General features: G+C 45.0%; 1 protein-coding gene across 3 annotated transcripts in view; it reads right to left on the minus strand.

The window, feature by feature from the left end:
* TLL1 (tolloid like 1) overlaps positions 1-16,816 on the minus strand; it is a 240,000-nt gene that overhangs the window by 126,056 nt on the left and 97,128 nt on the right. Inside the window, exon 1 of one of the 3 annotated variants that reach the window (XM_077299955.1) lies at positions 12,140-13,785. The exons of 1 other annotated variant lie outside the window; for it this stretch is intronic. In XM_077299955.1, coding sequence (XP_077156070.1) covers positions 12,140-12,290 — 151 coding nt within the window. In that variant the 5' untranslated portion in view covers positions 12,291-13,785. Of the gene's footprint in view, positions 1-12,139; positions 13,786-16,816 lie in introns of those variants that run through there. One more of the 3 variants, XM_077299957.1, reaches the window with a different exon arrangement.

The following is a 16,816-nucleotide window of genomic DNA, read 5'->3' on the forward strand; positions in this document are numbered from 1 at the left end:
ATCTGATCTTTTTGTAAATGTTTTGACACAGAATGCCATAAATAAAAGTATTTACATAGTTAATTGTTTCAGTTCATTACTGAACTGTGTAGCCCTAGGAAATAAATCCCTTGTGTAACATGTATTCTTGCCAATAATAATTCAAAATCAATTATCTCTTCAATCACTGATTCTCTTGTCAGCAAATATCTTCTTAACAATGTTAAGTATGCTGAGCAGGTGGCTAATTATCAAGAGCATTTCCTTTTAGGCATCAACTTTCACATACCTCGATAAAATAAGAGCCCTGGAACTATTTTAAAGCAAAACTGATCTCTGCCTCCTTGAATCCTGACAATCTCTGCTTTTAAATCTTGAAGGGAAAAACCACAGGCTTAGATTCTTATGTCATAGCAGCAAGCATGGAACAAGGGATAGAGTGGTCTCTCTGGACTGGTAGGTTCATAACCATAGTTGTCATGCTACCAATAAACACTGAAAATTATAATGATGGATTTAACAAAATACATATATTTATATCATGACAATCCAGAAGTTAACAATGAAGATAGAAATTGGTGCTTCCTATGAATATATGGCTGCAGACAAATAATATAAAAGGGCTCACATGGCATTCTTCGGTCATACTGGGAGCTCACCACTGCACCAGAACTGCCTGAGAACCAAATCAAATGCTAGTTCCAGCCAATCAGTTTTGCTTCTTCACATTTGACTGCCGTGGTCTGACCATGATGGTCAGTATGGCTCCTGCCCACTTTTCCCACTGCCTAATCTGAGGAAAGATAACAGGATGCCCCAACTGAATTGCGTTTGGTTCAAATTATCTACAGTTAGAGAGTTTAAGGCTAATTTCATCTTCACTTGGAAAAGTTTAAGATATCGACAAACTCCCTGACTTAAGCCCGTACACATTACTAGCTCTGTTTACATAATCATTTGCAGCATTGTAAAGAGAAGCAAGGGCACAGTAGCCATGTGCAGGGAAGCAGAGCACAATGGACAAGGTATGTAGGGATGCAAAAGCATGAGAAGCTGGACTCTACAAGCAACAAATTAAAACAACCACCAGCATGGAAGTCGGCACAGAGTGACAGTTTAAGAAAGAAGAACCGAACAGATGGGAGGGGGAGATGAAATGAAGTGCAAACGTAGACAGTGTGACTAACTTTCCTCACAAAATGATGAAAGATTTTTAGCCATAAAAGAAAGCTAAAAATAACAAAGTAACTTTGCTAGCATAGCATGGTTTTGCCATATGAGAGTTGCTATAGTTTCAAAAGGTATAGGAAAGGACCAGTATTCTGTATCTACAAAGATTCATTACTTCTGCAACTGTTGAATAAATAAATAAACAGTATATGGCAGATCAACAGAATCATACCCACTTGATCAGGGTGCCTTCCCAATGCACGGCTTGCCTATATACACCAGATGCCTACACACAGGGTGGCAATACGGACATTAATCCCCAGTTTTCTTGAGTAAGGATCATATATGGTCATTATGTGCTTATGTACACTGGGCTCTCAGTATAAGTATGAATTTTACATCCATTCTGTAGGTGAAGATAACCTGGGAAGGACAGGGAGCTGGACCTAGGGATAGAGTTGGTAGAGTGAAATCTTTCCATCTCTCTGCATGTTTTTATGCTTCTAGGCTCAAGTTAAAAGACATTTTGTTTTTTGGGGGGGAGGTTACACTATTAATAGTCTTCCACCAAATCCATGTGTGCAGATCACATACAAAGAAAGGGTGAAACCAGAAAGTGTTGATATCTTACTGCATACCAAAACAGCCCATTAATTGATCAGATAGGAAAGAGATTAGTCTCAGGAAGACACATTAGATTACATCTTTTTAAGGAAGCACTGATTTGGGGCTACAAAAATACATCCAAGGTACCAAAGAAGTATCAGAAAGAACTACTTATGGGTCCTTCAGAGTTAGCATATATAATATGAAGCTCCTTGGAAACACATGGGCAAACACCCTGCTTTTTAGGATGCCAGTTACAGGGTACATGTTCTGCCCATTGCATGCAGATCTCATCTATAACAACCTACCAAATGGAGCCTTGTTTTGTAGATGTTTTTTGCTTTTCCAGGTTCTTGATCTCTTTATTCTACCTACTCAGCCAGAGCTATGACTCCTACACATTTGGAATACGTATCCTTATCCATGGTCCCTCTATATATCTGTGAAACAGCCTGGGGGGTGGGACATGTCCGGCTGCCTAAGTTGGAATAGGGCCAATCAGGGTGCAGCCAGCAAAGCTTTGATTGGCCCTGCCCTTGCAGCTCCCACCCTCCATCCCTGGACTCTAGCCTCTTTGCTCTCAGATGCACCTCAGTGCCTGGAGTCAGCAGCAGGTAAGGGGAGAGGGCCTTGGGCAAAGGGTTGTGGTGGAGGGCTTGCTAACGAGGGCCTCTTGCCCTGCTAGGCTGGGCCTGCTAACAAGGGCCTCCTGGCCTGCTAGGCTGGGCCTGCTAATGAGCTCTGTCCCGGCCCTGCTAATGAGCTGGCCAGCCCCCATCTGCCCAACTTGATCCGGCTGCGAGCTGCGGCCCAAAGCCACCTGGCCAGGGGCCAGGAGAGGGGCCCCTTTCAAGGCCCGTTCTTAGGAACGGGCTTTGAAGCTATTACATTCCTAAAACTCCTTGACCTACTTCAATAAACAGAGGAGTCCCCAACTTGTAGAACCCCTGACCACTTGGGGAATTTTAAGAATAGGTAGTGGGCACCATAACTGAATGACTGCTAATGAAGTTGGGACAAATTACAAAATGTCTACCATAAGAGCTGAAGTACATTACAAAAAATTGAACATTTGCACAAAATATTAGGAGTTTCTAAGACAAGCATGCTTTTTCAATAAATACAGTTGTTTCCAAATGAGTGCTGAACCCCTATTCACATTCTGTTTTTCCAGATGTTATGCCATGACCCCTTCCAGAAAGTATAGAAGACATTCCTGACTAGCAAGCAGGATGGCTATACTTCCTTGTGACTAGTTGGAAGACCTCTCATCATGATGTCACTAGTGACGGCGTGAATCCCTCCAACATACATGTCCTGAATACATGTCCTGAATTACCTGCCTATCACTCTACAATGTTTCCTCCATCATACCTTACCAAAATCAATGAGGGGACCTTGTCACTTTCAGCAACACCCCCTAAAAAAATGTGTTGATGTGTGATCACCAGCACTGATGTATGTACTAATACTGATGTTTTTAATGAATTAACAATGAAATTAACAAGACTTTTTTGCCAGTCTTTCACCATTTATCATAAAGTAGAGCAGAATGGTTGTGCAACTGGGGAAATATTGTAGAAAATGGATAAACAATAGATGTCTGTGGAAAAGACGGCAGGATCTGCTTAAGGAGCTGTGCTATTCCTGTTAATAATAACCAAAGTAATAGTTCCATACAGGAAAAAAAATGTTTTTTAAAAGTCCCAAATGCATACAACACTATTTCTTAAACTGCTGAGTGGAAGACTAAAGCTTAACATTCCATGCAACTGCTCTGTTCAGAAAAAACTTAAAAACTGTCTGTAGAACAGCAGTAAATTTCTTTATGAATACTCCTTATATATAGTAAAAATAGGTTTTGTAAATTTGTACAGGATTGTAGCCTTATTATGCTATGATGAATACTGGAAGTCTAAGTAAGCTTCACAAAAAAGTGAGATTTAAACCCTGGTAAGTATTTTTAGGATTAGCCTAAATCATTCTAAAATAAATTATGATGTAACTTTGCATAAGAGGACACCGGACTCCAGCTGGAACATTTGTTTACCACAAAGTTTCTTCTTAAAGCAAATATTGAAGGGGAAGTTTAAAATTAAGAAGATAAGTGATAAAGCCCATTTAGAAATGTTTGGGCTTCATCATTCGCTCATAAAACCATTAACCACAATACTTAAAAACTGAATTTTTGTACACATATAGTCCAAACTGGTAATTATTAGAACATTTCAAAGCACAGGGTATTCTACCTTTGTTTCTCCGAACACAAAGTCAGAACAGCAATGAGTAGTCCTGAACAGCTCATATCGAAGCATAGATAAGACAGAGTTTCAGCCTTGAGAATTACAAAACCATCCTCTGAATGAAGGTGGGGCAATTTGCTGTGGCAAGCAGGACTGTGAGAACAGTACAAACCTCTCCTTCATAATAATCCACAAACTGAAGTGAAGATTTCTAGCAGAAGACAGCCACGGTGCTTGAAGAATAGAATTAGTATTTCTTTAGGGAGATGTGTATTTGCATACCTCTCATTTTTCCAAGACTGGATGTGGTACTTTTTCTTTCCAAAAGCATCTGTAGATAGTTAAGACTATAAGCAAAAACATAGCTTGGGGTCTCTTTCATTATAAACAATATAAATCCATTTGTATAAATACAAATAATTTATGTTGCATGAAACATTAAATCACATAATGCCAGTTTCAGACATTCTCAACATCTGAAATGTCACAGTTGTCATAATAATTATTCTTCTTTTTTGCTTATGTTGCTTAGCCCTGAAATTTCCATGCCTAATATATTTCAGGAAAACTTGTCCTGAGTAAAACTTCATGTGTTTAATAGTGGCGACTGTTACAAAATGACTTCTTCACACCTTTCTATATGTTCCAGGTGTATTGTCCTAGTTTTAGATGTAGAATGACTATTTAGTTCTGTGTCCTTAAACCATTTTACAAAAGTCCATGGCTTAGAAAGAGTCAAATAGGTAAGGTTAAAGATACTTCCATGTAACCAAGTAGGAAGACTGAGCCTTAGGGAAGAACGGTATATAAATGCAATTAATTAATTAATGACAGTTAAAGAATTGCAGTTGAAAAAATGTTAGTTGGGGAAAAGTCAGAGAGGATGAAAACCAGGAAATTATCTTTAGAATTGGACAGAAGGAGCTTAAGATAACGGAGTACTGAGATACGTTGCAGTACAAGCAATTATTAATTCATAGTGAAATCCAACAACAAATGACATTATGAAGAAGAGTCGTTTTTTATATTCCACTTTTCACTACCAGGAGGCATCTCAACGCAACTTACAATCACCTTCTCTTCCTCTCCCCGCAATGAATACCCCATGAGGTAGGTGGGGCTGAGAGAGCCATGATACTACTGCTTTGTGAGAACAGCTCTACTAGAACTGTGACAAGCCCAAGGTCACCCACCTGACTGCATGTGGAGGAGAGGGGAATCAAATGCAGCTCCTCAGATTAGCAGCCACTGCTCTTAACCACTACACCAAGGTGGCTGTCTTTTACACATAGTCTGAGAAATCTTTCTTTTTATTCCTATGGCAAAGTCTGGACATGTGGCATTATTCCTGATCTTCCAAACAGGAACTGCATGGCGATACAGTCAATCTAAACAGCAGAGAAGTATGAAGAATGCTGCAATAAACTTTGAATCAACTAACTTGTTTGGGATACTAAAATAGCTTTTAGTAGTAATAGAGCTTTGAATAGCTTTTCTGTTTGTGGTTTTGTTTTCTTAACAAATGGTCCATATAAATAAACTGGTTAATAGTATCATTTTAACCACCCACCTACCATGAATAAGAGAAGAAAGTGATCAGTCCCTGTACTGGAATTTACAATAAGTTTAAATAAAATGAAGATAACATACTCACAAGGACAGTTTAAAGTGTGATAGTAACAGAGAAAGAGGTAGGAAGGTTTGTCAACAGGCTCTGAGAGAAAAAAAATCCTGTCCATGTAATAGAAGCTTAATTCATGGAAATAAACACCTGAAGCTTTTCATAGCATGTGGATAAAAGCATCTGGTAAATAACATCCCATTAAACTACAATTAAAGGGTCAGGACATTTCTTTGTACAGGCAATTGGCAACCCTAAAAAGTAGGGGGTTGTGAAACACCCAGTCTGGATCTACTTCATGGTCCCCACCTGGTGGAACGAGCTCCCTGAGGACATCAGAGCCCTGCCCGAACTTCCACAGTTCCGCAAGGGCTGCAAGAGGGAGCTCTTCCACCAGGCATTTGCTTGAGGCCGACCGACTCAGAACACCTGCTGATCCCCCCAGACGCCTGCCCATGACTCTCCCAAAGTTACTGTTAATTGTTATTATATTATAATTGTGATTTTGTAATCTTTTGATGTTTTTTAAAGTTGTTTTGATGTTATGGTCTACATAATGTTTCATGTAAGTTATAATGTTCTTTGTAAACCACCCAGAGCTGCAAAGAAATGGGCGATATAGAAATCTAAATAAATAAAATAAAATAAATATGTAAGCACATATGTTTCAATACACTGGTCTGTTTCACTACATTTATCATTTAAATCAGTGGTTCTCAACCTAAGGGTCACGACCCTATTGGGTTCACCGAGCCCCTTCTTTGGAGCCTCCAGGTTGGTCACTGCGGTGGTGGCGGGCAGGCGGCAGCAGACGGCCAGCGCCAGCAGAGCCATTGCAATGGCCACCTCCACGCTGCCCGACTGTTGTGCATATGCTCACATGCACACATGCACACGTTGCCGCCACCAACCCCGCCGCCACAGTTGGGATCGCGGCATCGGAGCAGTTTAGAACCCCTGATCTAAATAATCTTATAGAATTCTTAGGAAACGTATAAAATTGAACCACTCCAAAACGTCAAAGATCTGCTGTGGTGGATTGTACTTTTTCAAAGCTTAGAGGTGCTATACAAAAAGCAGAATGACTGTGAAGAATTAATTCTTCAGAGAAACAGAATCTTGAGTGAAAGATTGTTCCAAAGAATCTAAGGAGGTAGCATCAACTGAACAGAGAAAGACTTCTGAACTGGATGTTGAAGAGAATTTACTCTGATTTCAGCCTTAGTTGAGAAGAGTCAGATACTAACAGATTCAGTATTCAGCCCTAACTGAGAGCAGTTTAACACAAGCAGGAGAATTGGGGAAAGCTGAGAAGGATGAGTGGGCAGTTAGATGGAGACTCCCATTCAGGTCAAGGAAAGGGGATACATCTTATAGACCCATTATGCATGGCAGCTGCTACGCTGGGTGGCCGCTGTGCCATTGCGGCAGGGCATCATGCCCCGCCATTCCCCGTGTACGCACGGGAGCGGGGAATACAGGGCTGCCCTGGCATAGTGTACGCACACGCGCTGTGTGCCAGGGCCAGGAAGCCCAGGACGCTGCCAGGTAGTGTAAGTGGCAGCGGCTGGGGGGGAGTGGGAGAGGGTGCCCCCGCATGCTATGACAGGGGCAGGGAGATGCCCCTGCCAGCTCCGCGGCTCCATGATGCTCACAGGGGCGTGCAATGTCCCTACAGAGCCACCATAGGTCGGGGCCAGGTGGGCTGAAAGGCCCGGCACTGTCCATTATGCACAGCACTGGCCCGCCCCAGCCCCTGCCGGCGTCCACAATATCCCGGGGACTGCGGAAGTTCCTGCATTCGCATAACACGGGCCTTCCATGGCCCTAGGCATGCATAATCACGGATTTTCCTGATGCCCTGCCACCGCCAGTGTGGGCATTCCGGCCTATGCATAATGGGTCACAGAGAAGGAATTTCCTTACCCAGTCTAAACAGGGTCATAGCTCCGAAGAGTGATCTGGTGTGGTTAGAAACTGCCTTTGGAGACCTTAAGGGTGAGTTAAAAATACAAGACATGTACTGGTATTTCAACAGAAGGGGGTTGGGTACTAGAAAGAGTGTACCAGCCTTCTGGAAACAAAATGAGTCAGAGAATATTCCAAGGAAAGGTGCTGGAGGGTTTGGAAAACACTGGAGCAAAAGCCTCTCTGCATAAAGATTTTAAGTAACTAAACAGTTTAAGAAACTCTCATTAGCCTGAAATATAGGAACTAAAAGTTTTCCCTCAGAGTTATCTATATTGACCTCAGAATCCTGAACCCCTAGTTTCACCTAACCTTTCCCCTCTATGTTGAATATTTTGGTAATTTGGAATTTTAAAATATCTTGAGTGCCATTAGAGTCCCAATCCTTCCCTCAGGTTCCTGAGCTGAGCAAACTGCCAAAACATTATACTGTAACAGGATGAGACAGCCAGAGATCTTCAGCAAAGAACACAATACTAGGGCAGCTCAGTCAGAAAGGGAAAGAAACACTGAGGGAAAATATTGCCTCTAAGGCAATGAAATATTGAGGTTACTTTCCTAGGGATAAGTTTCATTGAACAGACTTGTTTAAACTGCTCTCAAAATGTATCTAACTTGGTACAAGCTTGTTGAACAACTTTAACAGAAGCACATTCATTTCATTTCTATTCTTACACATTCCTCAGCTTCAAGCAAAGAATTTTAGCAACTGCCATCTAATACATACATAATTGTATGATTAGAAAAAAGGAATCCTATGGTATAGCACATATTTGGCACTGTCAATGTATTCCTAAAGTAATAGTGATTGAAAGCAATTGAAAAACAAATACAGGGGCAAGTCCTCAAATGGCTTCTCTGGAGTACTCCCGTCCCCAGAAATACCTCAAACCATCTCATCCACCATTAAACAATAGAGGATTATGGCCAAAAGGAGCAGTAACTTTGGCTGGAAACAACTGAAGCAACCACAAAGCTCAAGCACACTCCAGCTGCAACATATGGATCTATATTCTTCACAGTCTCTTCCAAAATGAATTGGGGGGGGGGGGAGACTACAAAAGGTATGTCATTTTGATTTAAGAAACCATGACCCTGTTCTTGGTGCCAGGAAAGCCACTGAGCAGGACTGAATGAATCCAACATTAACTCACTCAGGCCACTTAAAGAACCTATAAATCTAAAACACATGTCATGCAATCAGCAGATGTTTTACTGAAGTCTGGGAAAACTGGGATCTCCCATTTGCAGAGGAATTTGAGGGATTAATGGATCTCTAATGAAAACTAACAGAGAGATGACTTAAAAACACAATCAATAGACAAGTGGTAGTGGCCACACTCATTTGATTAGAGTTGTTGCTCAGTAGCACCCCCCAAAGCCAACATCAGTAAGACAAATCACAGAACTGAAGTAAACTTTGTTAAGATTGTTGAACTATGGCCCATCTGATGGTGGGCTTTAGTCCACAAAAGCTTATGTCACAGTAAGGAAGAGATTCTAAGCAAGCATACTCAGAAGTAAGTCATCGTTTATTTAATGGGGCTTACTCCCAGGAAAGAATTGCCTTATCTTCTATGAATACTTTAAAGCAGGGGTAGTTAACCTATGGTCCTCCAGATGTTCCTGGACTACAATTCCTATGAGCGCCTGCCAGCGTGAAGAACACTTCCTTGGGAGCAAGCCCTATTTGTTGACTTGAGAATAATTATAAGAACAGCTGTTTAGGATTGCTCTCTTAGCCTTCAAAGTGTCAGGAATCAAGGTCTCCTAAGTTGTTTTTGCTGCAACAGATTGATTTCAAAAACTTTCTGAAAGATCCACATATGAATGAAATGTAACTAATCAGTTAAATGTAGATAACTACATGGGATCCAGAAAATATTCCAGAGCCAAAGATCTCACTATAGAAATGCAAGCAGGTGGAGGCCTGTTCCGCCAACCAAATCTGCTTGTTTGCTTTCTTGTCCAAGTGAAACACACTGAAGAGGTTGGTGGTGGAAATATCTGGAGAAGAGTGTGAGCATCCCATAGCAACGCCATGAACCTCCACAGTGATAATCCCTACATCGGGGAAAATACTAGTCTGCAGTCAAATCCTCTGCAGTTAATAGATCTGTTAGTTTATTTGGTGTCATTTGTGCCAGGGACCAGTGAACATCTATTTGAATCTACCTTATATGGAATCAGATCATTGACCCACCAGGGTCAGTATCGTCTACTCAGACTGACAGCAGCTATCTAGGATCTTGTGCAGAAATGTTTCACGTCACCCACTGCTAGCTTCTTCTAACTATAGATGCCAGGGATTGAACCTAGATCTTTCTGATTACCAAGCAGATGTACTACGACAGCCACAGTACTTTCCCATTTCTGCACAAGTATTATTTTCCTCTGTTCTTCTTTAGTCAACTCCATAGCCATAATCCTATTCATTGCAGCTAATTTGATGCATCCAAATGGTTACAAAAATGAACTCTGCTAGACAAAGTTCCTTTGATTTGTCTCCTGCAAATACAAGATACTGCTTGTGTTGTATCTTGATTTTGGTATGCAATCACAATGTCACTTGCAGTTTTTCCTAGTCCTGACTGTTTTTAAATGTCTCCTAACCTGACAGCCTATCTCTGCCCAAACAACTGTCAGATGAAGTCTACAACATGGTTTTTGGGGAGGGGGCAACTCAGATGTAAGTCCTTTTTTTCATCAATGAAGACACGTGGAAAAATATGTGTAGAATATGTTATGACAGAATGAAAACAACAACAATAAATTATATATAGCAAAAATACGTCTTTCCTTGCCTGCTGCTGGCCCTGCAAAATCCACCTGCATTTTTGATTCCACATAATTTTTCCACATGGCTGCCTCCATGTGTTTTTTTCCCCTTGGGTTGCATCCCAAGCCTCCCTGCACTAGAAAGCACTTATCTGTTTTGCAGCTAGGGGCGATAAACACTGGCAAAGGGAGAGGTTGTCCAAGAAAAGCACCATTCCAAACAAACCAGAAAGAATCTGAAGGTACTCCTCCTTGAGCAAAACACTGGCTTATCTAGAAGGCAGTTTCTCCCACATCAAGGAGCAGAAACTGGAAGAGGGAAGGGGAACTGTTATTGCTAGGGAAGCAATTAGCACTTCCATACCACTGGACTGTTTACATGGAAGACCCTGCTTCTCCTACACAGCTACTGCACCTGCTCATCTCAGAAAGGGACTGTAAAGAACAACTTCCTCCCCCCCCCCCCCGGCCACAATTCCCACTGCTTAACAGTGTCTGTGAGAATTTCAGATCATCTGGTTGCCAATAAGTGACCCAACACTGGCATCTCTCCCAAATATAAAGTAAGTTTAAAGTGTGTGGGGAGGAGGGGAGTTGGCAGTCATGTCTGCAAAGCATCTCAGTCTTTTCTATGTACATACAAGCCATATGAGAATGACTGTTAGATTTCTCCCCAAAAACACACACTGCCATTTGCGCATGACACAGATAACTAAAGAGCTGATTTGGGGTATGGCATGAGACCACTATCTATAACTGAGGTCCTAATGTACATTTTAACCTGGGAATAAGTCCTCCTGGATTCATTAGAGCTTACTTCTGCAGCAACCTTCTAGGATAAACTGCATACCGGAGAGTTCTGGTGTGCAGAGGCAATTAAACATCAACTAGATAAGGTCAGCCACCTCTTTAAAAGGAGCAACCCCCCCCTCCCCAAGCAACCACATAGCTTCATAGCAAAGCACAGCTTGAAGTTCTGTAGAACTTGAAAGCTTGCATCCTATGAACATCAGTTCGATTCATCATATTACAGGGTATTAAAACGTCTTTAGTTTCTAAAACAAGGGGTCAATTTCATCAGACAAAACACCCAGAGATTATTTCCAAGCCCAGTTCAAAGTACCTAAAAATAAATATAATAGCATAAGAGTCAGCAGGCATGTGCAGAGGGTATCTAAACATTTATGGGAACATGTAGTTGCTGCACACCTATGAGATTCCAAGGCAAGAAGGTACAGCTGCAGACTCAGTTGGAAATCCTGAAAAGGAGCATGAAGCAAAGGAGAGAAACTCGTTTCGTTTAGCACTTCCGCAGGAGAGAAGTGAAAAGCTTTCAGTTGCCCCAGAGAAGCAGCCGCCTGCTCCAACAGCCATCCTAGAGCAGGAAAAACAAACTCCAATCTCTCTCTCTGCAATTCCTGCCTTCTCCCACCCCCCGCAAAGTAGCTTCTCGTATAACCACAGCAGCAAAAGTGTGCCTGGAGCGGCAGAGGGTGAAATGCAAGTCCTGAGGAAGGAGCTGCGTGGAAACCTCGTTCCTTCCCCCTTCTCATCCCCCCCCCCCCCCATGGCTTCAGCGCAAAAGTCGCGGAGTCGGACTGCGCCTGCCCCTGGTTTCCCACGCGCCCTCTTGGCCAGGCACGGCACCCCAGAAGGAAACAGGTGAGCGCCCCCGCCAGCCTCCGGCAATAAAACCAGACAAGACCCCCCCTCCCTCCCTCCCGCGGGAGTCCCCGGGAAAGGCGGGCAGATGGACGACTCGGAAGGCACTTACCGGCTTTGCAGGGGTCCTTATAATCTATCGTGTCAGCCTTATCCTCTTCGGGGAACTCGTCAGGGTAGTCGTAGTCGAGGCCGGAGCAGCGGGAGAGCCTGCCCCCGAGGGTCACGCCAGCCAGCCACACAGCCATCCTCCAGCAGAGCATGGTCGTGCTCGGCCGGGCCGGGGCCGGGAGACACGAGGCGAGGGGGGAGGAGGATGCCGCCTCTGCTGTCCACGCCGGCTTTGCAGCGAGGCGGCTCTCTCGCCCGCTCTTAAAGGCGCCCCCCCGGCCGACGCGAGAGCTGCCGCTGGCGCTTCCCCACTCGCGACTTCTCCTCCTCGGCCGCGGCCAAGTGCGAAGCCCAGAGGCGCCCTTCGCCCGTCTCTCGCGGCGTCTTGCTGCCCTCGCCTCTGTCAAAGACCACGCAAACTTTCCTGGCCCGCTGCTGCCGCTGCCGCTGCCGGGGCCGCCGCTCCTCTTGCAAGTTCTCCCGCCACAGCCGCCGCCGCCGCCGCCGTAGTGGGAGCAGCCGAGGGGCCCCCGGGGCCGTTCCTGCCCGGCCTCGGCGGCTGAGCCCAAGCGTGGCAAGCCGTGCTTCCGAGCGCCTCCCGCTGCTCCTGCGCCTGCTACTGGGCGAGCGAGCGGGGCTGCACATCAGCAAAGTGCCGCGGGGAGAGCAGGAGAGAGAAGGGGGGCTGACGAGGGCTCCCACCGCCACCGCCACCGCCACGGGCGCCCTGCGGGGATGGCAAGACGGCGGCACTGGAAGGAGCGGCGCGAAAGTGCGGCGGCCCCTCCACCCACCCCCCTTTGGGGTTAATGCACGAAAGCGCGCTCCGCAGCCCTCGTCAGCATCCTGCTTACTTATTCATGCGGGCAGGGTCAGGACCTGGCTGCTTCTGAGCGGCCGCCTTAGGACAACACGCGCCCCTCTGGCCCTCGGGCGGGCGCCTGCTGCGATAGGTGAGGCATCGCAGCCCTCGAGGGAGCAGAGCAGGACCCCGCCCCCCCCCCCCCAGCCCTTTCCACGGAGTCAGCAGAACCCGGGGCCCCAGAAGGAAAGGCGGCTCGGGGGCGATGATGGTGCCCAGAAAGAGCGTCTCCTCCTGGAAGGCTTCTGCCTGCCACTTTCCGCTGCCCGCGTCCAAGGCTCGAGGAGGGGGGGAAAGTTTGAGAAGCGTCCGGCAGTTTGCTTAAAGGAGGAGAGGACCATTGATCAGCGAAGTTCAGCCGAGGAACGCCTGGTCAGCTGGAAGCACAAACAACCGGAATGACATCCAGGCGCAAGAAGGCAATGAAGTCAGGCCGCGCGCCGGCAGACGGTAGCAGCAACCATGTCGGCAGGCAGCTCGGCTCCGGCTTTCGAGCGGATGCGAAAGGTTAGCGAGGGCTTTCGGAAGCAAACTTTGCCGCGGCCGCTTCAGCTCCTGCCCTGCCGGGTCTGGAAAGGCGCCGCGCGCCGTCTGGCAGCGATCAGTCCGACCAAAGCGAAGCGGCCAACCCAAGCGAAGGAGAGGCGCGTGGAAGCCTGCGGAGAGAAAACGTGCAGCTCCGAGAAGGAAACACACAAGTGCACGCGCGCGCGCACGGCTCGCCGAGCGGAGAGAGGAGTCCTGCGCGACGGTATTGCAAGTAGGGCACCCTCCGGAGGTGGGGCGGGACGGGCGAGGGAGGGGACTTTCGGACGACAACGTGGCCGTCGGCGCTGCGTCCCACCGTGGCGAGAGGTTGACGGGCAGAGCTCTCCTCCGCCTCTCTCTACAGGTCTCTGCAGAAGAAGAGGGGTGGCTGAGAAGAACGGAAGCCTGAGGAGAGCTGGCACTTTCGGCTCATCATATCGTGTGGTGGTGTCACATTGTACACAGAATTGGAAAGGGGCATGAAGCTGCTGCCCTTTTAATGTACAGAAGACTCTCCCTCCCCCCACACACACACGTTTTCTAAGTGATGGAGAAGCTTTTAGAGCTGGGAGAAAAGCAATGGAAAAGGGGTGAGCAGGTGGCCTGGCCCTTAATGTGGAGGTGTCAACCTCCTGCGTGCAGCTTCTCAGCTAAGACCGTTTACGCACTGGGAACTTCACTGCCCCAGCTCCCATGCAGGAGCACAAACTGGGGCGGATGAGGTGCACCGGGCCAAATGCACCCCCAGGGCCCAGTATGCACATGTTGGATAAGGCACTTTCAGTGCATTTTGGAAGTGGATTTTCTTGTTCTGCACAGGAAAATCCAGCTGCAAAAGCACTTTGAAAGTGCATTATCCAACGTGTGCAGAATTGGCCCATGTGAGTTCAGGAAGAGGTGGGGTAACCTGCCATGACTAAAACTCCAGCCTGCAGCCCAGCATGAAACCTCCAGTGCATAAACCGTCTAAGAGGTGCTGAGCAATAGTTATAACAAAATTCACTGAAGATAGATGAATTTCATATGACAAAATTCACTGGGACTAGAGTTTATGTCCTACACACACACACACACACACACACACACACACCGAAAGGTGGCACAGAAACATGTAGATCAGATGTCACTCAAATCAAGACAAAAGGCATTCTCAGTTATCTCTCAGCACAGGTTGCAGAAGTTCAGAGCATAGATGAACTTGCCTGCAAATTGTTTCATCATCACTCTGCCAGTCAAGCTTCCTGTTGCCTGCAGGAAGCTGGAAGGGTGTTCGGTAAGGGGACACAAGGCAAAGCTGATAGATGGGACACTCTCAGATACGTGGAATGAGACTGTATGAGCTCATGTTTTATCCATCATTCGCTTTCCTACATTGATTTACAGTTCTGTCTCATGGGGAGGGGAAGCTTCAATAGCTTTTCCTCTGTGTACACCTATCTATAAGGAGGCTCCTCTTTTGTGCTGAGATAATCTTGCCTGTGGGAAATAATTTATCATATAATAAAGCATGAAGCAAGTGGAACTACAGGAGAGAAAACTCTGGACATTTGCTTTGTTGTCTCACTGTTAAGGGTGATGTTTTCTTCCAATACCAACCAGTTAGTGGTCCCTGGTCCCAAGGAGGTATGTCTGGCCTCAACGAGGGCCAGGGCATTTCTTTCCTGCCCCCACCTGGTGGGATGAACTCCTGGAGCACATCAGGGCCCTCCCATAGTTAGCACAATTCCACAGGCCTTTAAAATGGAGCTCTTCCACAAGGTTTTTGGCTGGGGGCAAATCTAACATCCATCTATTTATGGCCTCATCCACTTAACGGTGTATTGACATTCACAATTCATCCTGAATTTCTGGGGAAATTCAGTACTCCGAACACATATTTCACAGCAGTATTGTTGCTGTTTTAACCTGTTTTAGCTTGTCACTGTTAAATCAATTTTAAATTTAATTTTACCTACTGTTATTGTAAATTTTATATCTTCGTACACTGCCCTGAGTCAGTTTGCTAGGAGGGTGGTCTAAAAATCCAATAAACAAACATAAACAAGGGTTCAGTGTGTGCCGTAGTTTAAATGCACAACTTGAGAAGCCTTGTTCTTTAGTTTTATAATTCCAAAAGATCTATAGTTATTCTTAACTTTGATGGCATTCATCCAACCTTGGATGAAATCTTCCCTATTTTACCCATATTGCTTATTTGTTGGAACTTTAGATGCTGTTCTCTTTTTCTACCAGTAGAATGATCAAGCTAATATCATACAGGTATTAGGAAATACCCCTACACACTTCAGCCACCATAAACAAGAGCATCAAGAGTGTAATACCATCTTTACCTTCTATGCCAAGTAGAGTACATTATCAAAATTACACTGATTCCACTTCCCCAGGCTTGTTTCCCTGAATAATGGGAAAGAAGTTATCTCTCGCGAAGTCTCACTAGTTCCTTGTTTAAGAGTGAAATTAAAATTAGTCATAACAACTTTCTGCCCATAAAATCTGTTTTCAAATTAACTGCATACAGCAGCATACATACCTTAGAAAGTCTTGATTTTTCCGTTTTTATGGTTTGCAACAATAAAACAGCTCTTGACCCAGATCTATAAAATATACATTAGCAGAATCATACATGCAGACAAGAAGGTTATTAATTATAGGACCTTCTCAATTGTCTCATATCTCCAAAAGAAAAGCACGCAGTATGCAATCACAAGTGTGCCAGTCTCCCTAGTGAGTTCATTATTAAACTATATTAAACCAGCAGGAGATTAACTATCCCAGCAAGCCACACACTGACGTCACCCTTAGCTTCCAGATGGCAATCTGCCAGTGACCTCAACATCACCAGTGGCAGCACAGGCTGTCCTAGCCTCATACAGACTAGAAGCCAGCTAGTCTTGAAGAACCCTGACATAAAACAAGAAGATCCAGACTTGCCTGAGTCCAGGATACAGAAGCAGACTTGCCCACGGTGGAAAGGTATAGCAGTCATACCCAAATAAAACAGGTGCAAAGTAACCAGTGCAGAGATGCAGCCTACATACGTAACAGAAAAAAATGGGCAACAACAAACCCAAATCTGCTACATTTCCATTTCCAAATATACCAGAAAGAATCTTAACATGAGAAACATCATATATGCCCAACTAGTGTAAACCAAAAAGTTAATTCTAATTTTACCACAGCCTCCCTTCCCCTTGACTGGAGATAAAATAGCATCTGAAAATACGATCTTGTTCATTTTTTCCCATTTTTATCCCACTCCCTCCAAGAAGATCAGACCAAGCTATAGTA

This window comes from Paroedura picta, chromosome 10 (assembly GCF_049243985.1).
Source record: "Paroedura picta isolate Pp20150507F chromosome 10, Ppicta_v3.0, whole genome shotgun sequence".
Lineage (NCBI taxonomy): Eukaryota > Metazoa > Chordata > Lepidosauria > Squamata > Gekkonidae > Paroedura > Paroedura picta.